Source organism: Perissodus microlepis, chromosome 18 (assembly GCF_051167445.1).
Source record: "Perissodus microlepis isolate ML-2025 ecotype Zambia chromosome 18, ASM5116744v1, whole genome shotgun sequence".
In the NCBI taxonomy this organism is placed as follows: domain Eukaryota; kingdom Metazoa; phylum Chordata; class Actinopteri; order Cichliformes; family Cichlidae; genus Perissodus; species Perissodus microlepis.
In genome coordinates this window covers 4097436-4121673 of record NC_140478.1, presented here as the reverse complement: position 1 = coordinate 4121673, position 24238 = coordinate 4097436, and the positions used below count along the sequence as shown (strand labels likewise).

At 38.8% G+C, this 24238-nt stretch overlaps 1 protein-coding gene across 2 annotated transcripts in view; it reads right to left on the bottom strand.

Moving 5' to 3' along the window:
- brinp2 (bone morphogenetic protein/retinoic acid inducible neural-specific 2) overlaps positions 1-24238 on the bottom strand; it is a 272841-nt gene that overhangs the window by 108388 nt on the left and 140215 nt on the right. For both annotated transcript variants that reach the window (XM_084912383.1, XM_084912382.1), the window contains 3 exons: positions 17647-17837; positions 15213-15394; positions 3068-3173 (listed from right to left, as the gene is read on the bottom strand). In XM_084912383.1, coding sequence (XP_084768509.1) covers positions 3068-3173; positions 15213-15394; positions 17647-17837 — 479 coding nt within the window. The remainder of the gene's footprint in view (positions 1-3067; positions 3174-15212; positions 15395-17646; positions 17838-24238) is intronic.

Sequence of the window (24238 nt, the reverse complement as noted above, 5' to 3'; positions counted from 1 at the left end):
CCTGAATAGACTGTTTTCTCATGGTAAACAGCTGTCTTAACTCCATTTTCATAATTAAAGGAATGAGATATTGATCCTGTTATCTCTGGCAGAAAACTAGAAAACTGGAGTTGCTTACTACCTTACTGTTGTATTTTTTTAACAATCACTCAAGTTGAAATCAACAGCCCTGTGTGTTTAGACACAAAAAATATATGTAGTGAAGTAGGGGTGGGCGATATAAACGATATACGATAGAAACGATATAAATTTGGCCAACGATAGAGATTTTGACTATATCGCTCTATCGCGATAGCGCATGATGATGATGTCATCAAGCTGCGCCTGTTTTGGTCGAAAGCATCGCAGCGGCTACAACCATTATCATCTGCAAATTATGGCGGGCGTCAGTCACAGCAAAGAGATGAAGCACTTTTGAAATATGGGGAAAGCCAAAAACTGCGCTTCCTCCACTTCCGTAACATTGATTCATTAGTGTTGAATTCTCTCGCAGCTGCTCTATTCCCATGTTGTTGCAGTATATTAATAACTAATGAATTCCTGTTAACTTGTAACTCCGTTAAATTTAATAAATTCTGTTTTCATGGATGCCTGGATGTTAAACTTAATTGTTACACCCGGTAAAGCAGCAACGCTGATGATTTTATTAAAGATGAAAGAATTTAGAACGTTTTTAACTCTCAGTGTTCGTTTGACTTTGGGACCTGAAACGGACGGAGTTTTGGACCCAGATTACTCCGCGAAGCTCCTCACTACGGCAGCCGTAATGCTCTGACAATCCATCAAGCAGTGCGGCTTACCAAAGTTGTACTAAAACATTTTTAACAGATTTCTGCAGCCAAAATCGGTTCGAGGTCAGTAAGCACAACCAGAATTCATACATAAGGCGCACACTCGATTTTTGAGAAAATTAAAGGATTTTAAGTGTGCCTTATAGTGGAAAATACGTTATACAGAAGAAAAGAATATATCGCGATATATATCGTTACCGCACGTGCTTCAAATTATATCGCGATATGGATTTTAGGCCATATCGCCCAGCCCTATAGTGAAGACTAGATGTGAAATGTGACTACAGTGTCCTTCACTGTTCCAAATGTTTGGTGTTGAATAATGTCTAGGAAAGTGTTTTTGTTGAACATTATTATGACACCCATAAGATGAACTTTGAGCTTTTGGATATGAAATTTCATTACCTTTTAGGCATTGAAATAATAGCACAAGAATTCACACAAGAAAAAAATAGTTTTTGGAGTTGAGTGACCTAATTCTCCTTTTTCCTCAAGTCCAAGTGAAACATACACTATATAGACAAAAAGAAGACTGAAAAGAAGAGGCCAGAAGTATTGGCCAACACCCCTCATGCTTTGAACTCTGGTGTTTTCAGTCGCATTGCTACAGGTGTATAAAGTCGCGTGCCTAGCCATGCAGTCTGTGAAAGCGCTCACTGAATTTGAGCGTAATAAAATACAATCACTGCAACAAGTCAGTTCATGTAATTCCATAGTCCATGTTCAACTGTAAATGCTATTACTGCAAAGTAGAAGTGTTTAGGAACCACAGCACAGACCATGTAAAGTTACAGAGCAGGGTCACTGCAGAGGCACACAGTGCATAAAATGCTCTGCTGACTCACAACCTGCAGATTTTAAACCTCCTCTGGCGTTAATATCAACACAAAAACAGTTGCTTTCCAGAGCTGAGCAGCTTCTGTAGCTGTAACGTGTAGGTGGTACTTAGTCACAGTGATGTTTGACCACAAACTAAAAACCATGGTTATCAGACATTAACTAAAGTGTGATCACAATCATTACACATTTAAAACCCTTCACAGGATGCCTACAGTTATAAAAATACCAAAACTGTTTAAAATTGTACATGAAAAGTGGTAGTGGTGTCCAATAGATGCTTTTAGCATTTTAGCATCTGGATAAAACACTAAATGCTAAGAGAAGCAGTGTAAATACCCTGATGTACTGACCTTAAAACTGTATTTACACCCAACAGTTGATGTAGCTCTAGACCTATGCTTAGTTCAGCCCCCAAACTGATTTAAGTGGATGAGATGTTAAGAATTACTTAGTCAAACTGGTGTGTAGAACAGTTCATTCAAAACCTAAAAAGTAAGAGTACTCAAAAAAGTAAGTATAAGTCAGCAAGATGATGACAACAAGCAAGGTAGGAACAAAAAACGAATAAAATGAAGGGGGGAAACCTTAAGGCATTAAAGCTTAAACAACACATCCATGACAGGTTATTTTAATCACGTAAAGCTCTAAATAGGACAGTTTACTGGAAAAAAACACACCAGCATAAATGTGACTTTTTATTAATCACCATATAGTAATTTACTGTATCTACACATTTCATATGTTCGGACAAGACCTTAGCTTAAATAAAAGATATTTTAATAAACATAAACTTACAAAACACGAACAGAGAAAGTTCATGATGCGGGATGGAGCCAAAAAGAGTGCAACATTATATCCTCATCATCTTAGAGCCTAAGAACCCTCAGATGAGCTGCATCAGCTGATGACCCCCCTTAATTTTTAGCATGAGGATCGACAAGGAAACACTCCCAGTACAGAGGGATGAGTGTCATGATATTCACTAATAATTTGGTGATAAATATAAGCAAACAGTGTTTTACTTTACACATTAACGCTTCAGCTTTACTTGTGCACTGAGTGCTCCAGGTAAGGAAAGGTTAGGCTGAAGTCAGTGTGGCCAGACATGCTCCATCTACAGCCTTGGTAAGATAACAGATTCTCTGTGAGCCTGAACACCACTGAGGCAGAAACAGACATATAAACTACTGCAGCGTAAAGTAAAGGGTCATCCTGGCCAACTACTACAACACTGGAGGCGAAAGGCTTGGCATGGTGGTGGATGGAGGTGGCAGAAATGTGTGAGTTCAAGTGTGTGCGTACAAAAAGAAGAAAAAACTTATCCCATAAGTGGATCCTCCAGGGCAGAGGCTGTGTTTCCATGAATTTAAAACACAGTATATGGGGAAATATGTATGTGTGTGTGTGTGTGTGTGTGTGTGTGTTGTGAGCCTTACCCTTTAGGTGGATCTTATTTTCCGGGCTGTGCACCAACACCGAGCTAACTGAATCCAAGCTGTCGTAGTTACTGCAGCCGAGAGGGCCTGTCCTTGTTTCGGTTACCTAGGAAATAGAGGAGGGATAGCTCTGTTTACTTCAACAGCTACCTCATCCACTATTTAGTGGATGAGGTAGCTGTTTGTTTCTCTTTCTGGCAGTCATGTACACAGCTGTAGCAGGTGAAGTGTGTGAAGGCAGGCAGAATACTGGATGTGGCAGAGCCCTCTGACAGCAGAGAAACTGTCACCATCTTTGGCTTCACTCATACACCTGCAGACACAGCTGTGTGCAACGTGAGGGCTTTCTTCAAAGAATGGTGGAAAATATGTGAAGAAAAGTAAAAAGTTAACAGACGCAGATACTTGTGAAGGACTCACAAAATCAAATATTGAAAGGTAGGCTGTTAAGCAGCTGTTTTTAGTAGAGGCAATAAGCATGGTAATGACCACTTTTACACGTTAGTGTTCTTAAATCATCAAAATCTGCAAATTTCTTAAATATTACACTAAGATGTTTATTACTTTTATGACTATAATTATTCCTATTAGCAGAAATCATGATATTTGTTGTTCCATTGAATTATTACAAATGCATCTTACTTAAAATGTTCATATAATCTGCTGATTTGTTTGAGCCTATGTTTTTATCACAGCGTCACAGACATGATTGCTTTGCCCAAACCCCACAAATTTAACAATTTTTCTGTAATTCTACTTCATTATTAATTTTAGATACTTTGTGGTATGTATTTAAGAATATTTACCATGTAGTCTCTCTTATTATTAGGGTTTAAAAACATATTTCTATTCACAAGTTAAAATAAATAAATACATATAATTTATCTTGGCTTTAGAATAACTGTGAAACACATTTCCCTTAAGATTCAAGGCAGCAGGCTTTAGACAGCTGTAATGTTTAAGTGTGACCAATGATAATGCTGCATCTGTTACAGCAGCAAAACACACAAGAGATAACATGCAAGAACTGTAATTTTAAGTAAACCTTGGAGCTGTTTAAATACAAGGCACTGGTAGTGCTCCACCCTCTCCACCCGTCTTATTCTGAGGCTGTAAAATGGCCATTCATAAACCAAATGCTGACATCACCTTCCAACATAAGATACTTTTGCTACACTACAAGAAATTAAGAATCAAGAATCACGCTCTTCCTTTTTTATATTATCTTTATGCACCACTTCGCACAACCTCACACTCTGTCGAGACAATAAAGACAACTATTACTGATGCAAACATCATTTTTTAAAAATCGCTTATATAACATGTAGATAAAGAAATACTCTTCAGTGTGTATTGTAATTGATTCAAATGTTTCTTTAAAATGCTAGCAGCATCAAAGTACAGGTATTGTGCATCGAAGTCAGATGCTCAGATAGAAGTTCTAACTGGTCATTTCTAGATCCAGCATCTCCTTAGCAGTAAAAGTATAGTTACATCTTAAAAACTATGGATTAATCTCCTTCACGTAAGCCTTTATGTAACCTAATTACACTCATGTAGTGGTCAATCAAAGATAAGCTAGTGGCTATTTCTTGGCTATTGTCGAAAATTCCAGCACACTATAAAAAAAACAAAACAAAATCCCCTTCTTTTGGTATGAATATACAACATCATCACTGAACAAAAATATTATAGGGACTTGTTGATTGCAAGTGATGATGACAAGTGATCATACAATACAAAGCTGGCTAGCTGCGCTGGAGTACCAGTGCAACAATCACAGAACTGAACTGAAAATTTCTTCCTTACAAGATGCAAAAAAACTAAATTGTAATAGTACAATTTAGTTTTTAAAAATATATAAATTGAAGCTGAATATTAGTGGTTTTGAAAGAGGTGTAATGGAAATTATGATATGTTGACAATATTGTTCTTGTGACATGAACAGAGGGTGAAGAGAAAAGGTGCACACAGAGCAATGAGTATAAACAGAAAAAAGTCACATAAGCGTGACAGATGGAACAAAAGGGATAAGACACAAGAAAGAAAAGAAAATACTGTAAAAAATTAAGCAAACATTATTTTGCAGATATCGCACACAGTTCATTTTCCCAAGCAGTTGTTCAAAATAGAACGTAACAATATGGACATGTCCTCTGGCAAAACCATTCTGCAGCTAAAGCAGGCCATTTGGCAAATAAGGTAGCCTGTGCAAATTTGCTGTCCTTAACACAGCCCTGCGCCTTACATCTCCACACTCTGCCTTGCATTAAGATTGGATCTAATATCAAAAGAAATAGAAGTTACCCTTGAAGGCGCTACAGGAGATACACATCTCAAACATCACTCAAATAACCAACTAAAAAAACCAGACACTGCTGAGATGAAGTCAAAGATAAGCTACAGATAAAGGCTAGCAACAAGGAAAGATTAGTGAAGGAGGACGGGGCTGTTTGGGGATGTTGTTTCAGCCACACGTACCACTGATAATCCCTGCCTTAAAAAGAAACCAAAAGAAACCTGTTGCATCTCATTCATGTTTTGGAATTGGCTGTGTAACATAATCCCTTGGGTTTTTCTTTGTTCACATTAAACTCTACCTCATAGGGTGCACTCAAAGTCTGTGAAGTCGGATAAATGTTATGATTCCACAAAACCAAAGCAGTTTGTATTTTTTTATAAATTGCATGCAGTTAAAATGAAAAGCCTGCAGAATGTGCACAGTGGTTATGAAAAGGTACAAAAATGATCAGGGTAGGATAACTATTTTGCAGATATTTGGCTGGAGTAAGAGAAATATACTACTAACCAAACAGTGCATGTTTTTCCTTTTATTTGTTGTATTTTCGAGGTTATCCTCTGAATGTTTTAGCCAACAAATGATTCTGAACTGGATTTGGATAAGTGGTTAAGAAAGTGGATGGACGGATGGATGGATGCATGGACGGATGGATGGACGGACGGATGGATGCATGGATGGATGGATGCATGGACGGATGGATGGACGGACGGATGGATGCATGGATGCATGGACGGATGGATGGACGGACGGATGGATGGATGGATGGATGGATGCATGGACGGATGGATGCATGGACGGATGGATGGACGGATGGATGCATGCATGGACGGATGGACGGATGGACAGATGGACGGATGGATGCATGGACGGATGGACGGATGGATGGACGGACGGATGGATGCATGGACGGATGGATGGATGGATGCATGGACGGATGGATGCATGGACGGATGGATGCATGCATGGACGGATGGACAGATGGATGGATGCATGGACGGATGGATGGACGGACAGATGCATGCATGGACGGATGGACGGATGGATGCATGGACGGACGGACGGACGGATGGATGCATGGACGGATGGATGCATGGACGGATGGATGGACGGACGGATGGATGCATGGACGGATGGATGGACGGACGGATGGATGCATGGACGGATGGACGGATGGATGCATGGACGGATGGATGGATGGACAGATGGATGGCATTTCCGTTTTTTGTGTTAGTCTCTTTGTTTTCACTTCCTCTTTCTTTCTGATGACATCATTCTTCTTCCTGTGTGATTTTTTTGTCCCACACTGACTCATCTTTGTTAAGTTCCATTCTCTGTATATACATACTGTAGTCCTGCATCGCCTTTATCGAGCTGCCAGTCTGTGTACTTCCACCTGCTGGGTGAGTTCTTTGTTAACTCGTTCTAGTTTCAAAGTGGATCCCTGGGGTTTTTCTTTTTGGACCGTCCTTTATTTTTGGACCTTGCTAATTATTAACGGGTCTTTCTCTTGTACTTCACCTACTATAATTTTCTCTCTTATGTACACTAAAAAAAATCCATCATTTGTGTTATCCCAATAAAACACTTTACTACACCCAGCAGGAATATAAAGGAATACACGCTGCTTAGTGGGGTTCTTTGTGACCCTCAATCTCAACAAAGGAAGTGGAGACAGCAAACACAGCATGACTCACAGAACCACACTGAGGAAAAATTCATATAATAAATATAAAAAACGAGACTAAAGATGGACCAGTTTAGCTTAAGAGGAGAAGTTAGAGCAGGTATTTCTAAATAATTTAGTTCATAATTTGGAATTTCCAGCTGTAGCACAGTCAAGAGGTCACATTCTTAGGCAAGAAAATACTGCCAAATTGTTCCACTGTGGACCCAGTTTAACAGTTTTTTAGTTATTATATTTTTGTCTTTTATATTTTGTGAAACTGAAACCGTCTGTTTCACATTTTTTTAATATCTCAATGTGTCAACTCTTGATCAGTTTTAAAGGATTGCAGTGCAAGGTATTTTCTATAGCTACCATTTACAGGTGTACATTAAACACGTCTCATGCCAGCAAGCTACTGTTAGTAAAAGAAGGCAGCACTGACTGAACTGTATCTGTTCAAAATATGAAAACCTGCTGAAAGCAGAAGTAGATTATTGTATTTTTAAATCTCCCAAACTTTAAAGTGCATATGTTGTATTGATATCAACACTATTTAGTGCAAGAACTTGAAAGTTTTTCATTTTTCATGCCATGTTTGAATGCAGAATGAACTGTGAGATCAATACAGCTCGGTTTGTTTTGTTGTAGCAACAAACAAATTCAAACATGTACTACAGATTGTGTAAGAAGCATTAAGTTTGATCATTATTCTTCATGAAGAAAACTAAAGGTTTTAGCCACTTTTCAAGCCCATGGAGAGTGACGGTTTAATACTCAAAACCAACTGCACAATTATCACTATAATGTAACAATTTCATACATCTTTTTTCAAATTATCTACAGTGATTTTTATTATCATGATTTATTTCCTTAAGGTCTACATAAATTGTGTTCTCTGTCTGTTGAAATGATAAATGCATCAGAGCTCTCAGCTGTGTTGCAGTGAATACACACCAGGCTTTTTTGTAACTCCTGTGAGGAACTTCAATAATAACCCACCTGAGAGCTGCCACCCTGCCTCTGCTTTTGTTTCAAACTCCCAAGAGCCCTTCAGTGAGTGGATCATTCAAACTAGACCACTTTGTCTTTTGTGTTTACTCAATAACATGCATTGTTCAAACATAGCAGAGTAGTGTGTGTTTTCCTATGATCCTAGAAAGTTTTGTATGGATTGTGTGAGATCAAGTAATGCATTGCTGTTTGTTTCACTCAGCTTATTATGGCTGATGATCTAACAAACTGCTGTTTATACTCTTGTGTACCTTTAACCTCTTTATTGATAAAACAGGTTTTATTTTACATCAAATACTTTTCAGCTTTCTTATTAAGTGCACATTTGTTCGGAGTGAAATATATATTTATGCAGGTTTTGCATTGATACCATTCGTGCCCCTACCTTGCAGACGTGCCCTGCATCTTAATCTTATTTGAAGTTACCTCAAAGTAATGAATGCAATGAAAACCTAAGAACACTTGGATAGAAGAACATTAGTACTGCTTGATCTCTGGATGTTTTAACAGCCCTGATTAGTCATTATTAGTTATTAAAAGTATCTAGAATAATTCCTAAATATACAACAGTGCCTTGTTCATTTTTTACCTCATTTGGGACATGTTTTTATCATTGTGAAACTGGCTTGTTCCATCACATATGAGCTAGAAGACTCACTACTTTGGAAGTCATTTTTCCTTTTATATGGCATCAGCAAATCTAGTTTGTACACCTCCAAGAATTATTGGAGTTTAAAGTCATTGTAGAGGTGTGGTGTTTGTGCTTTACATCATTTTCAGATCTCTGTCAGTGTATTAAAAGCGTTGGCGTGTTCCTTCTTGCGTAATGCGTTGTGATGAGCTTTTATTTAGGACTGGGGTTTCACTGTGCACTTCCCCTGCCGATATTGGCTCTTGCTGACAGTGTGGTAAAAATACCATGCCTTCACTTGCGTCAACAGAGACAGTTTCTCTACCTTTCCAAACAGCAGATTTCACACATACACTACAGAGGATTTATTTATTTATTTGTTTGTTTATTTGAAGTGTAGCTTAAACTGAACATGTGAGTTTCTTCTCCTTTACTGCTACAGATAGAGGCAATGCATGTGGCTCCTGCCGCCTACTCTCAGCTGCAGAGACAAAGAACCCAAGGGCCTGTATGTGCACAGGTCAAGTACATCCCACTCAGTGTTGTTCCCTTTTGGGTGATGAGTGGATGTGGCAGAACATGGCTCGGCAGGTGGCCCGAATGCCATTCAGAGAGCCTCATTTAGCACATACGTAAAGGATGCTCTTCTCAAAGTGGGAGACTGTGTTTGTTGTGTTTGCACATGCGTGTGTGTGCAGGCAGGTGTGCAAAAACACTGGCTGTTTGAAGTTGCCTGTCAGTCTAGAAGAAAAGCTGCTCTAGTCCCTTATCAGCAGGTAAACTAGTTGGTATGTGTGTTTATACTTTTTTAGATGATTTTCACTTGAATGCAAAGTTAATTTCTGAATTTTCATGAAGATGAACACCTACTTCAGATTTTTTTTTTATCTATATGCACAACACTCTATATCTGTTTTTGTTTTGACAGCCTGTTTAGTTTTCAGTCTTTTGATGAAAATGTGAGCTAAGTTTTAGCCAACAAACTCTAAAGGCACTGTAACCTGTTTTTCTTTAGCAAACTTTCAGCCTCACTTGTTATGTGTGCTTTTGATCGGTGAATCTTCTGTGTTTTCCGACTCCAGCGGAAAAGGCACTATTTCTGTGTTCCCACACAGTTTACATGAAACAAGCAAAACAGATTAACTCTTCTCTGTGACTGTGGCTATCATTTCCAAACTGTTTGAAGCTTTAGCTTTAGATCTGGCATTACCATGGCTACCTGGTCTTCCTACTGCTGGGTGGGTTATCATTCAGAAGCTGACTCACTCCCTTGTTCACTAAATTCATGTTTCCATCCCTGGAGTTTGACTGAGTGAAGGTAAACGGTTACATAACACTAACACAGTGATATTTCTTAAATAAATGACAGGCTGCCATCAGTTATTACTCATTCCTTTTCACAGCAACACGACTATATCAGACTGAAAGTAGCATTTCATTTACATGCCACATGAGCTTGCCTTTTCAGAACTGCTTACAGGGGTGTTGTTGTGCATCTATCAGGGTACGGCTAGCCAATAATTAATTTAATTTTTAATTTAAAATTTTCAGTGTGTCAAAATGTGCTATCTTGCTTATTCCTTACTATTCTGATCTCTTTTGAGTTAATCACATCAAATGTTTAATAATTCAAGCAATAAACTTTTGACAAACTGGCTGATACCTTGACAATGACTCAGCTTACTGTCAGGTCGTGTTAGGATGCAATAATCTTGATTCTTGTTTCATGCAGAGCACAAATCCACGCAGCAACAACATCCTTGCTATATATTCAAGTTGGCACTTCAGTCTCTATTTTGGGTTTTGTTACACTGGTACCCTGCAATAGAAAAAAAAAATCTATTTTCTTGCTGCTTTTCCCGCTAGTATCAGTCTAAAGGAAAAGAAAGAAGCAGCTGTAACGGCTAAACTTTAAGAGGTTTAACACACTTTTACTGCCCAATAAGCCGGGTTTATTTTATTTGGCTGAAACCTGGAGAGTAGGTTAGCCGATAAAAGGAGTTTAGAGATGCTCATGACTGCTTGCTAACTGCAGTTTCATAGGTTGTCTTGGTGGTTCTTAGCTGACTGTGGTGTAATTTAGCCTCATTAGCCTCTTGACACAGAAACGACTGTGTCAGACATTTCTGTTCCAAAGTAATTCTGGCTCAGCAGGTAATATATTTCTGGAAATTTCTGATGTAGTGGTATCCCACTGCAGAAGTGATCCTAGTGATTCTAAATGGAAGTGCAAGGATTCATATTTTTGACTGTGGATGGCAGATGAGATGGATGGATTGAAAGAAAGTTGTGGCATTTGAGGCTTTATGATAATGTTACCTGCACACTGCTCTATTCAGATTTCCTAAACATGTTAAGCTGGGAGGACCCTGGGGTCATGAGGACTGGAAATGGGACTGGGAAGCTGCTGGTTTGCGCAGATTCCAAATACGTAGCAGAAAATGAACAGATTAATGAGATGACAGATTTGTCGAGCAATTAACAATACAATTTCACCCCAGGGTGAAAATCTTTGAGTGAATGGAACCAGGTTGGGCATTTCCAAGTTGACCTACAGTGAAAGCGAGACTTCATTTGAAGAATTCCTTCATTCAGAAGTCATAAAGATATTCCAGGGATATATGGAGATATTTTCAGGTGCAGAACTACAGCAAAGTTAGTGCTAAATGAGGCTTATTTTTATGTGTAACTTCAAGAAAGTAATTACATCGTGGACGTTTAGAGAAAGGCATTCAAGTTGAACATTTTAGCCTGTTAATTAAAAACAGTTACATTATACAGTTTTTATATGGGCTTGTCGGATAGTAAAATTTACATTTCCATATTTTTCCACATGAGATCAGCAGCATTTCAAATGTAGTTTTATTCGAGTTTTCCTGTCAGCTGGAGTCTTTTGAGCTTGGTTTGTTTCTTCACTGGTATACCTTCAGGGCCACACTGGTCTCCTCTTATGTTGAGCTGTTGCATCTAGCTCTTCCAATTTTAATGTTACCCCATCCCAGTGCTTTCCCTCTCACAAAAAAAGCTGAACTCTCTGAGGTTGGCCGTGGGGGGGGCTTTGTACTTTTTGAAAGAGTCTGAAGAGTCAGTGGTGTGCCCACTGCAGCTGACAGTGGGTGTTACTCAAGCTAACACTTCTTGACTTTCTGTGTCTATTACCTCACACGCCCAGGAACACTAATCTAATAGCTGTTTAATGAGTTATGATCAAAAGTTCTTAAGAATAACATTTTTTGAAGCTTTCCCTTTGTGGAATTATGTACAACTAAACTTAACTCAGCTCACAGAATATTACTCATACTGCATACACCAAACTGGGTATAGTGGGCTGTACTTTCAAACTGAGTGCTTACACACTCCCAACAGACAGATACAGTATAGCCACCATTACATCACATACTGGTCTCTGGTTTCACATTTGAAACCCTCAACATTAGCATTTTACCGACTGCCCCATTGTTCTACTTGAGCCAGAAGTGACCATATTAGGAAACCATGTTATTTATCACATAATTGCCTGTTTTAGTACATCTTTCAATAATAACAGTCACAATATTAACTTTGAACCTTGACAAAAAAGTTAAGAAATAAGTTCAACTCTGTATAATTGCTATGAAGGGACAATTTAGCTAATAATTTAGCTTTTTTTTTTTTTTTTACAAGACTTCAACAATTCTTCATGGGAGTCATGATTGACAACAAACCATATGAACTGGACGGGCAACCAGCTTTGACAAGGGGACATTCAGCTCAAGTCCCTTTGCTATTTATTTCAAAATATTCCAAAATCTCAGGCGGCTGAGGCAGTTTTTGTGTTTTGCAATTACAAGTAGGGTCGTACTTTAAAACAACCTCTTTTTAGTTTCAAAGAGATATGACAGGTACTTCCCAGAGTTTGACCTGCACAGGCCCATCCACTCACTGTCATCCTTTGTCATGCTCGTCATTACGACTGCTGCAGAACTACTGTTGATCAAATAATAATGAATTCAATAAATATATATTTAATTGAATCGATGTGGGCAAATTGTGTGAATTAGTGTAACTTACTTTAGTGAGACTTTACTGGGTGGGCCTGGACCCCTGAAGCCCATCCAAAGAGTTGATGCTGATGGGAGTCATCTCTAAAGTCAGCTTCAAGTTGCCATTAGAAAAACTGCAGTTTTGGCACTCCCATGTTGACTTATTTTCCAGCCACAGAGATGCCACCACTATGACCTACTTACATCACTCAAATTAAACCACTATATTTTTAGCTGATGTCCACTTGGTCGTTAACACTTGGATTAGAGCATTCACACTCTCCTTTACAAAAGCAGAGCCAAGAGGCAACATCTCCAAAAGTTGATTCTGTTCATCTGGACGTAGCGTTTTGTGGGAGAAACGTTTCGTCACTCATCCAAGTGACTTCTTCAGTCTCAGCTGACTGCAGGTTTCCCCAGATCTTATAAACAGTACATTTGCATAATGACTGAAACCAGCCAGTGAAGAAACAATGGGCTGGGAGGTCAGTTCCTTAAATTTAATTATGCTACGCTACGTCCAGATGAACAGAATCAACTTCTGGAGATTTATTTACCTGGATGATTGAGCAAGCATCAAGAGACAACATGGTAACTAAGGACCTGATTTCAGAGATAGAGCTCAAACTTTGTTTTTACTTTAATAATACCGCTCGGCAAATATTTGACTACATATCTATTCTTCTGAAACTCCAAATATTGCATTAATGATTTTGTTGAATCAGACCAAATACACTAAGCTGGCTGTATACATGACTGATACGTGACTGCAGGGATGCAGTTCAATATGCATGAGAAGCAGTTGGGTTCTGGACGCGTTCTTCACAGAATATCACTGGATGGACTGAAGACAGACTAACTGATGTGGAAAACAGATCTAAATGGTCGCTACTAATTTATTTATCTGCCATTGTGGACTTCTTTGCAGAAGCTGACGGATTGTTTCAGTGCGCCAGTCACTCATTAGCCTCCCCCAGCACAAACGGATCACGCTGAGCAAAGATTTCAGTTCATAATTAATTCAAGCTTAGCAGCCTTTTCTGCAGTGGTGAGATGCAGCGCTCATACTTTGCATACTTAAGTAAGCAAGAAAATTCCTTTGTTTTGATTTTGCTCACGTTCTAAAGCGACGGTTTGCTGGGATAAACCGTGTCAATAAACATAAAAGCTGTAGGCACGCAGAGGTTATCTTTTTTTTTCTTTTTTGACCAAGCCTGCATTGTAGGGAAGTTTGTTTTGATGCTGCTTTCACTGAGATTGCCTTAAGCTAAACAAACTTGTCTCATTCATTAAAATTCCATTTCATGCCCTCATACTAATCAAACTTTTCTCTCTCCCAGTAAAAGCTATTTCCAATAAGTCCAGGAGTCCTTTGTGTTGCCCGGTTCTTGTGCACAACCATTCAAGGCTTTTTGGGAGAGCAATCAAGTACTTCAGGGTCTGTTTTAAAGAGACTGTTGGCAGCCAAAAAAAGGTCTGAGAGCCAATCTCACCTCTGCATGCCATGTTTTCGGCGACTGTGCTTGGAAAGGAGCCACCTCGCACAAGGTACGCACAAGGCTGACACTTTGCAATTACTCATTTCAATCAGATTTCATATTTAAGTTAAAGCATGAAGGCATGGTCCACCCACCCACACACCTGCTGTCATCAAGTGAAAGCCAACAGATTTGTTCTGATGTGAAAAATGCATTGCTCGGTTAAGCTTTGCTTCCAGTCTGGAAGGGAGGGGATTTGGGAAGGTAAAACCAGGCAGAGAGGAGATAATAGGATTTATTTGACTGTGTTTTTGAGTGTGTTTTCAACAAAACTGAGCCTCGTCGCAATTAAAGAGCTTGCACAAGCCCAGAGGTGGATTTTGGCTAAATGACGACTCATCACATCAAGTGTTGAGTGTGCAGGTAAATAAAATGAACTTGGCTGTAAGAGTGTGTTGAAATCGCTTCAAGTTTGACAGTTGCAGCCACTTCGTTGCTAAAATCAAACAGCTTTATTTGAAAAGAAATTATGATAATTGTGTTTTTAACCCTTGTGTGATCCAGATGCATGCACCCACACTGAAGCCCGTGAGAATGTGCTGCTTTTCACATCGGGACTTTGGAGAAACTTGACATTTGCCATGCTCTGGTGCCTCTGTGGATTATAGCACATGCACTGTCCTTTTAAACCAGCTTGCTACATTTGAAAAATGTTGTGCACTTGCTTTCATCTCTTGCCAGCTTTTGAGCAACGACGCACCCTGAAAATATGCTTTAAAAAAAGATTGCTTGTTAGAGCCATTTATTTTAGGTGGAGCATGGAGCAATGCATTTTAAAGGGACAGTTTTATAGGAGTGTTAATTTGTGTGTCTTTTTTTTCCGTAACTCTTTTTGAATCTAGAGAATTGCAAACACTCAGAAACACACATTTGCATATACATGGTTTATACTGAAAACTAATTTCTTAGTAAATCAAAGACTATACATCTGAGCATGTGCTCCAGGTGCATTTGCTGTGTGAATGTGAACAGTACCTTAATAGCAGAGGTGGCAATCTGGAGGTGGTGCAGTCGCCTCAGGGTGCTCTCTCGATCTGTGAAGTAGGAAGCGGCCAGCTGATGGAGCAGCTCCAAAGACACTACTGAGCTGTTGCTGTTGCCTTCGGACTTCTTATTCAGCTTCTGCTTGTCCAGGAAAATGGTCAGAGACTCTTCTCCTGTGGATCGATGATAATTATTTTACAGAGCACTCTGTGATGAACAGTTTTCATTGAGAAAATCATTTGTTTCTTTCTGAATCCTCTTTAACGTGGATAAAAAGCCAAATGAAGAAGAGCGCGTACGTTATATTTGGAAAAACTGGAGTGACAATCTTTGAGTTTGACATTTCTTTGGAAAGGCCTTCAGCGTCTCGCTGCGGTTTTGTGGTTTGTCTGCTGAGGTGCAGGTACTGTATCATTTGGATTGGCAGCAACAGAACCATTGCCACTAAAATTGGACACAGGCAAGAGAGGAGGTTGTATTCCTTCCCCAGACACCAATAGTTTGAAAATATGAAAGGCAAACGTGGCATTTATCTCGTGCAAGCTAAAACATGTAAGTAATATAAAGCGTGAGCAAGAATTTCTCAGCAATGACAGCAGCTACTGATGTGGGAAACTTTTTAACAAATCACATGAGGCAGGATTCTCTTACTGTAAATGCACCAAACACCTTTTTATTTGCCCGTGTAATGTCCAAATAAATTGCAGACAGCTCTTACTGTAATTTCTCTAAAACTTTCAGAGTGATAAGTTCAATTACCGGACACTACAGGGAACACTTTAGTCCCAACCTCCCTAAATTGAATCTGAATGGGAGCTTAAGTGTGATCTTTAGCAAAGCCGCCACTCCAAAAGTGTCTTGCTAAGCATAAGATTTGCTTAGAAAAGCCACACTTTCTTGGTCTTCAACAAAACACACCATTATTTATGGATGAGCGCCAAGAGGCTTTAAAGCCATTCAGAGAAACACAGAGAGACTAACTCTGATCTCAAATTCATGGGTGTTCAGTTATTTGGGAAGCGCAGGGTGTTTATATTTACCACCACCTTTTCATTTGAGTTTCTATTGCAAAGTGCAATGTCACAACTATAACAGCTAAAAAGTACTTTTGTTCTCAAAGTGTAATGCAATTCATTTTATTAATGTAAAAGTTACCTTTCTGAGGCTGAGTGGCTTTTTTGGGGGGGGAATGAATCAGTTTTTCACTCTTTCACTTTCACTCAACTGTTTAACAAAATACACTTAGATGTAACCACAGCAGAAGAAAAGAGAACAAAAAACAGATATTTCATGCGTTTTCACTCTGCTACAGTAATCAGTATGCAGAATGGATCTGCCCATTTAGTCAAGGCTGTTAATTACACATAGACACTATCAGTGTGACACTGCATTCATCCCGGCTCCATCTCTGAAACTGCTCCAGTGCATACATTCAGTGATAAGTGGCATTAAAGTTAGGCGTCTGCAGATGTGAATATCAGAGCGGCTGTTAGGAGACTGTTCCTGTGAGAGAACCGGATTTGTCTGCTATGTGAACTGTGTTTGGGTAATTTTGGTATTAAACATTTCAAGCCTGAACCGTGAAATAATTGAAACTGAACCTTCTGACAATTTTTTTCAAAAGTAATGAAATTAATTATTAATTTGCACATTTGAAGTTTTTTTGTGTTTGTTTTTTTTTTTCAATTTATTGCTGAAAAAATGTATTGTGCAATTTATGTTGGTTTTTCAAGTATGATGCACTAGATGTTAAGTTTTAGACTAATTATATCATCGTAAAATCTGCAATTTCATACATTCATACCATATTTTATGTGGCTGAATGATCTGAGTAATCTAGGACTGTAAATCCTGACCGGGTCCTTAGATATGCCTAGACTCACGATCACTCCTTGCAAATGTACTTGTATATCTGCACTATACTAGTTGATGACTGAGATTAGGTGTTTATCAATATCATTAGGTTGTCATCTTGAACACTACACAGGTCTCACTCTTGTTTTTGTGACCCTCACACGATCGATGCTGCTGCCGATCTGTTTTGTGAGTTACTTCTCTCCTTGGAGATTGAGGCAAAAAAGAAATCCAATGAAGACACACGGGGGTATGAAATAGATCATTTTAATCCCTCTTCTGCTCTGCGAGGCTCTAATGTTCATCAGAGGGAACGATGAGTGGAAAATTACCTCTGAGGGAGACAAGCATTGTTGAGTGCTGCAAGTGCAAGATGTAAGCATTGTTGCTATTTCTACTTAATACGTGAGACTCTTTCTTGGTATAAAAGGACAGCTAGACTCCTGGAGCTACACTAACACGGGCAACATCCTCCGAGACCTAAAACGAACGGTTTCTCTATTTCTGGCGTGTCCCGACACTTCCTAACCCGAGAATAAAGGAGAGTGTGTCACCTGCAGTCCTCCCTTACCTCCCAGGGTGGCAGTAACCAAGAAGTGGGTCCCGTACTTCTTGATGAGGTTTTCATTGATTTGCTGCAGGGTTGGTCGTCGGCCCAGTAACCGCAGGTTGCGTAGGAACTCTGGTGCTAAGGGCAATGGAGATTTGAGGAAATCTCTCTTCTCCGTAGCCAGGCTGTTCACCTTCCAGTGGCTGAACTCCCTGAAATTATAAATACATGAAAAAGTGATTACATGCTCGAGCATTTTAGCATGATGTGGAATTACAGGCAACTGACTAGAATATACTGCTAAATATAATGACAGGAACATTTAAGGTTACAGTCATACATTTCTGAAGTGACTACAGAGAGAGAGTCTACTTATTGCACAATGGTCCCTGGAAAATCATGACTTGCTGTCTTTCATTGTGAGATTGTTTTGACCATTATATGTTAAAAAAAAGGTCTCCGCAGGTCACAAAAAAAGAAATGTCTGATCTATTCTTATCTATAATGTGATCCTATTGGCCAACGTCATAAAGGTCACAGACAAAGTGACACTTGTTGTGGCGTGTTAACACTGTATGTATAAGAAACAGTCTGGTGTATGAATGTGTGAATGTATGAATAAAGTAAAGTACTGGTCAAAAGTTTAGGAACTGTGATAGATAATGTGCAAATCTGTGACAAAATAAAGATATATTTATATATGATGAGCTACAAAGAGAAATATTCAAAAGCCCCAACGTGAGTACAGATGTAGGAGTCATGCAAAAAAGCAAATATTCACGGGATACTCAGGGGTTAAAGTGGGATGGTGGGGTGGGGAATGGTGGGGAACCGTAAAATCAGCTGCAGTGGGTCGGCGTTTGGAAAAGAATTAAAGTTCAAGATAACTTCTATCGTAAACTCGAGTCGTTTTTCTTTGTGTCCAGGCTGGCGTCAGCTCACATGTGCTGCTGTGGCTCTGAGGTTTACTGCTCTTGCTTGATTTTACACAACTGAATTCAACAAGCTGTAAGCAGATGTTTCACAGCTATCTTAGCAGATTTCTATTCAGTCCACTGACAGTTCACTGTTTATACTGTTTTTACACCAGAAAATATAGAGTTGGTATAAAGGTTTAATGAATTTTAGAACCATCAGCTGAAATTCAAATTCATCAATTGATATAACTTAAATGACCATGAGCACCACAGCCACCGTTGGCCAGTCCAACACAGTGCTTTACTGTAAATTCACAACAGTGTGGTGAGCTGACCTGCTTATCCTGCACTAAATAAAAAGCACTGGTGATGGAGGATATTGGAGTGTCTTTTACGTGTTCTTGTTCCATCCATTTAAATCCAAATCTGGTTGATTTTTTAAGATTTACAGTGACGTAAACAAGCCTGTTTTGAAAATGTAAGGAATAGAAATTACAAATATTGGATGTTTGTGCAAAAAATGTGAAGAGTAGCAATAAAAAGTTGTCAAAAAACAAATACTCAAGTGAAGTACAGATACCTGAAAATTCTACCAAAGTAGAGTAACAAAGTATTTGTATTTTTTTTCTTCACACTTCTGCAGACAGACAGCCTGGGGTAAGAAGATCACACACCCCGGGCATTCCAAGGTTTGGGACTGTAAAGAAAGTCCGTGTTTTCCACCAAATACAACCTAGTGACTCATTAAATGCAACATGGATGTCAGGAGACGCTATCAGTATTCTCAGTTGCGGTCGTGTTTGTTCACATTTAATTCAGTGAAATCTGAAAGATGAATGTGGTAATTATTAAATGGTGCTAGAACTTTACATTTGGGACATGTCCTTAATTAAGCAAATTAGGTTCGACCACGCTGGGCTTTCTGTAACCAGCAACACTATTTTCAGATTGCTGTTGAATTCAAGAGACATCACCTTTCTGTATTCAGTCAATGTCAAATGCCTCATAAGAGCCTCAGACCTTTTAATCTCTTATTGTTATGACTTTAAAATGATGGCAGAAAAAACACTAACATGTAATCCGCATGGTTTACATATATTGGTGTATTAAACCCATTATAAGTATATTAAGCGCATAAACAACTATGAATAAACCTTTTAGTTACTTTAACGTAGCAGCTTATTGTTTTGATTTCATGGTCTCTAACTGTACAGATTTGATTCAGTCTGGCAGCTGTTATGATAAGCATAACATTTGCCTGGGAGCTGGTGCAGAGAAAATAGTTTCTGGACTCACACTTGGTGGGTGGCTAGAAACACCTGTCAATATTAAAGTTAAGAATATGAATATATAACATTTCTGCTTGTTGACTGTGCAGCCTTGCATGAAGAAATTGTCAGTGTTGTGATTAGAGCCTGGTATGACATGCCCAAGTGCCCAGCTGTCTTCATTTCAATCAAACAAATAAATAAAGTTAAGCTTAAATGAACGTTAACCACTAGTGGGAGTATTGGGAGTTTTTTTTTCCAAAACTCATGCAGCAATAGCTCTTTCATCACAGCCTGTTGAGAACTTGAACTTGAAACCTTGCATCATGTCTAAAGTACAGTAATCCCAATCATGGCCTAAAATGACATGAAAAGTTGGCAGTGCATAAACTTGATTTGAAAGAACTTTCTCCTTATAAACAAATCCAGGATGTCACATATAAGTTTGCAGCCTTAGCAAAGTTTAAATAACTAAACCTCTGGTGAATCCAGTTCTTTAGCTGTCCAGACAAATGCCAGTGGCAGTGACAATGACCTTAAAAGTGGTCAGAGAGAGAGATGAGTCTGGAAAAGCATTTTAAGTGACTGATGGTCATTTCATCACTTTACTACTTCAACAGTGGAACCCTGAGGTATGTGAGGAAGATTATGCAAATCTCAGAAGAAAAGTTCAGATCCACCTCATCTGCATAAATTTGCTGGCAAAACAAGGGAAGTTGAATCTTAGCACATTATGCACCAAACAAAATGCCAGCAGTGATACACCGCTTTCCCATGAGTGCACTCTTTCTCTCTCGCACATCCTCACAGTGGAGCATTCACAGAGGGAGACACATATGCAATATCATTGCCTCACTTGCACTAGCTGCTCTCACATTGCATTTTTATGGTCACAAGTTTACTATTACCAACACAAAATTGTAATTATGCTGTTGACAGCGTTGTGACTAAACTACAATATGCTACTTCCTGTAATAATACAAAGTAAATATGCATAGGTCGTTCAGATAGTACTACAGTAAAGACAGCAATGCACTGTAATTAGTTTTTAGTTCCTGCATTGCATATTAGTCTTCAAAGGAGAGCTGGGATTTGTAGCCATTTAGCACATGGCATGACAAAGCCTTCCTCAGAAGGAATGGCCTCAGGAGCGTACGGTCAAACTAGTGCTTCATTAGGAGGTTCATTCTCACATAATGCACCAATTAATGTCTGTAGTCTGGCCACAGTCACAGCACAATTTGTTCACGCTATCATTAACTCACAATGTTCTCCCATGAAAGGAGGGCAACTCAGGGAAAGCAAGTTGGAAGGTTTAATGCTGCAAAAAAAAAAGTGTTAAAAAAAAAAGATCAAGAAGCGCAAGATAAAGCTTTGTTTTCTCACTCTTGTGTGTTTTCTTCTCTGCACTCTTTAACTTAAAGATTCAAATTATACAATCAAAAAGCGCTCAGATTCATTAAATTAGGGCTGGGTATCGTCACCGATCTCTAGAATTGATTCAATTCCGATTCACAAGGTCCCGAATCGATTCAATCCACGATTTCATTCGATTCGATTTGATTCGAATCGGGGAAATTTTGAAACAGACAGTCAGAAATATTATAATTCTGATCATGGATCAGTACATTTCCATATTTTTTGTCTATAAAAAGACAGCTGACACGTGTGAGACTTTATCAAAGGTGTGAGCATCACAGCAGATGCCTTTGTGTCAAAGTAACTGAGGATAAAAACATTAAGGAGATTTTCCTGGCCTGGGATTTTATAGCAGATGATCTTAAAAATATTCTGCAGTAGATCAAAAACGAAAGAAAACCATTAATCAACATATGAACATTACCTGATGCTGCTGAAGTGAAGCAGAGCAAAGTTACAGAGGTTTTAGAGACACGGCTGAGCGTTTTGCAATTTTGCATAATTTTAAAAAGTTTAAATTTGTTCAGAAGCCTGTTGAACAGCAGAAATGAGACTTTCTTTTCGGAAGTAAGTAAAAGGAAAAAACAGCGGCCGACAGCGCTGTAAACAACGGTAGACTTGTGCGTAATAAGCAAGCGAATAATGCAGAAAACAGATTTTTAGACGGGAAACTGTTCTTGAAGTACAGAGAGAGAGAGAGAGAGAGAGCTCTGCATGAAGTGTGATTTTATCATGGTGGAAGTCAGAGTGAATTCATGACGATGTTTACGTGAAGCGAAATGTGAAGCATAGTTTGGATCTTCTTTTGCTGCTGGTTTAGTCAATATTGTTTGGAGAGAGATTAAACCTGCAGCTTTTGAATCAGCGCAAAAAGGACGTAATCACAAAGTGCGGACCCGCCGACGGATCAGAATCAGTGAGCTGTCCGTGCCATCGGGTGAGAAAGGCGACATCTCACTGATTCTGATGCGTCGGCGGGTCCGCGCTTTGTGTTTACGTCTTTGTGCAGAATCCGTGTTCCTGCTCTCATTTACTGTTTTAGCTGTTTGGTGGTCGTTGAAATTTTGTGAGGTTTAACCTGCGGGCAAAATAAATTATATTTAAAAATCGATTCAGGATTTTAATGAATCGATATCAGGTTATCCAAGCTAGAATCGATTTTAATGGATAAATCGATAATCAAACCCCACCCCTACATTAAATTAGGGTTCTTCAAACTTAAGGTTTAAAAATCATCTTTTTGCATACTGTACCTAACGGGGCTTTGCTAAGCATTTAAACTGACTTTTGTTCTAGTTAGTTTTTCTTATACTGCAAATGTGTCTGCATTAACTACTATCCTGTAATCTGCATAAGCAACACTAATTAGCATGTGATGTTCTCAGACGTTCTGGGGATTTTTAAACATTTAAAAACACAAGTTGTCATGTATTGTAACAACATTCTAGTAAATAAATATGTCACCAAAACATTCACCAACTGAAAATAAAGCATTCAGACAAAAATGTTATCAGAGTGAAGTCGTGTCTTGGGATTAAGCAAGCACTTTGGATCAGTTAGGTTCAACTCAGTTGGGTTCAACTGATCCAAAGTGGACACACCATCAAAATGTTGTTAAATGAGTGGAAAAGCACAAATATAAGATTTGCTAATTAAAGAACAAAAGATTCCAATCAGGAAGGAAAGCTATGCAGAGGAAGAGCAGCCTCTCTAAACCATTTTTCTGGAGAAGAGAAACAATGCTTGGGACAAAGATGCACCAGCTGTTCACAGGAAATGATCAGAAAAAAAAATCTACAGTAGTTGGTGATGAAATAACAGTAGGATTTATGTAACAAGGCAACAGGGCAGATGATAAGCCCAACTGTCCTACTTGTGTCAGTCTACTCAATTAGTTATCTGTTATCAGGAGCTGACTAAATGCCATTATTGATACTGATCTTATCAAGCAGACAAGAATTTTTTCTTCTTTTTGTTAAATTTCCTTATTATTAGATGCATTAGTATCCCTGATGCAAACTTACTTGAGTTTGACTGTGTATACTTTATAGGTGAGCAAGTTAAACTGAGGCAAATTTATCCTACTGGCGATGGTCATGGACTTTGTCAAAAAAGGGGAGTCTCCTGACACTAAATGGGGCAATGTCACTCTAAAAGGCTTTTAGAAAACTGGATAAATTAAAATCCAAGTAAACAAACATCCTGTCCAAATGAGGCTGCGCAGCAGAGATCTTCGTCCAAAGGTGGGCAAAGACATGCCAGCACTTTACAGTGGAATTCAAAGAGTAACAGTGTTGTGAGAAGGCTCTGATTCCTCTCACGGTCTATGATCCAAACTCCAGCAGAAAAAACAAAACAAAGAAAAACAAACCCTAAAACATCTCAAAGCTTTAAAAAACTATTTGAGAATCAATGAAGACCATGCATGCTGCCAATCACAGATTTTCCTCCACGACTGCCTGACCTCAACCGCCCTGAGCTTTTATTAGAAAACCTGAGGACAGAAGAAAGCCAAACATTTCTGACATCACAAGAAGCTCAAAGGAACATTGTCAGATGATGATACAATTAAAAAGTACAAAAAACATACAACAAGAAGAGCCATGTCCCTGGTTAACAGCTTTATTCTGCTGTAACTCTGGCAATCTGTGTGACAGACAATAAAATGAGTGACTTTGATAACTTTCCCGTGTGTAAAGCTGTGTAGTACAGGATTATAAACCCCGTGTCATATTTAAAGGGTCTGATAAGATGAAATCCTCGGAGGATATATCATATTCTTACTGATACCTGAAAGAATACAATAAATCTTATTTTCTCCTGCTCATTTCCAGCAGCAAGCCTTTCTGCACAACGATCAACATAAAACAGAAAATGCAGGGACACTAAGTGAAGAGGAAAGACCAGCTTTCAGTAGAAAGACTATCATTCTGTCTTTTGACAATCAAGTTATAGTTGATGTGCGCGCACTGCACATCATGACATACAAAATTGCTGCATATTTCAAAT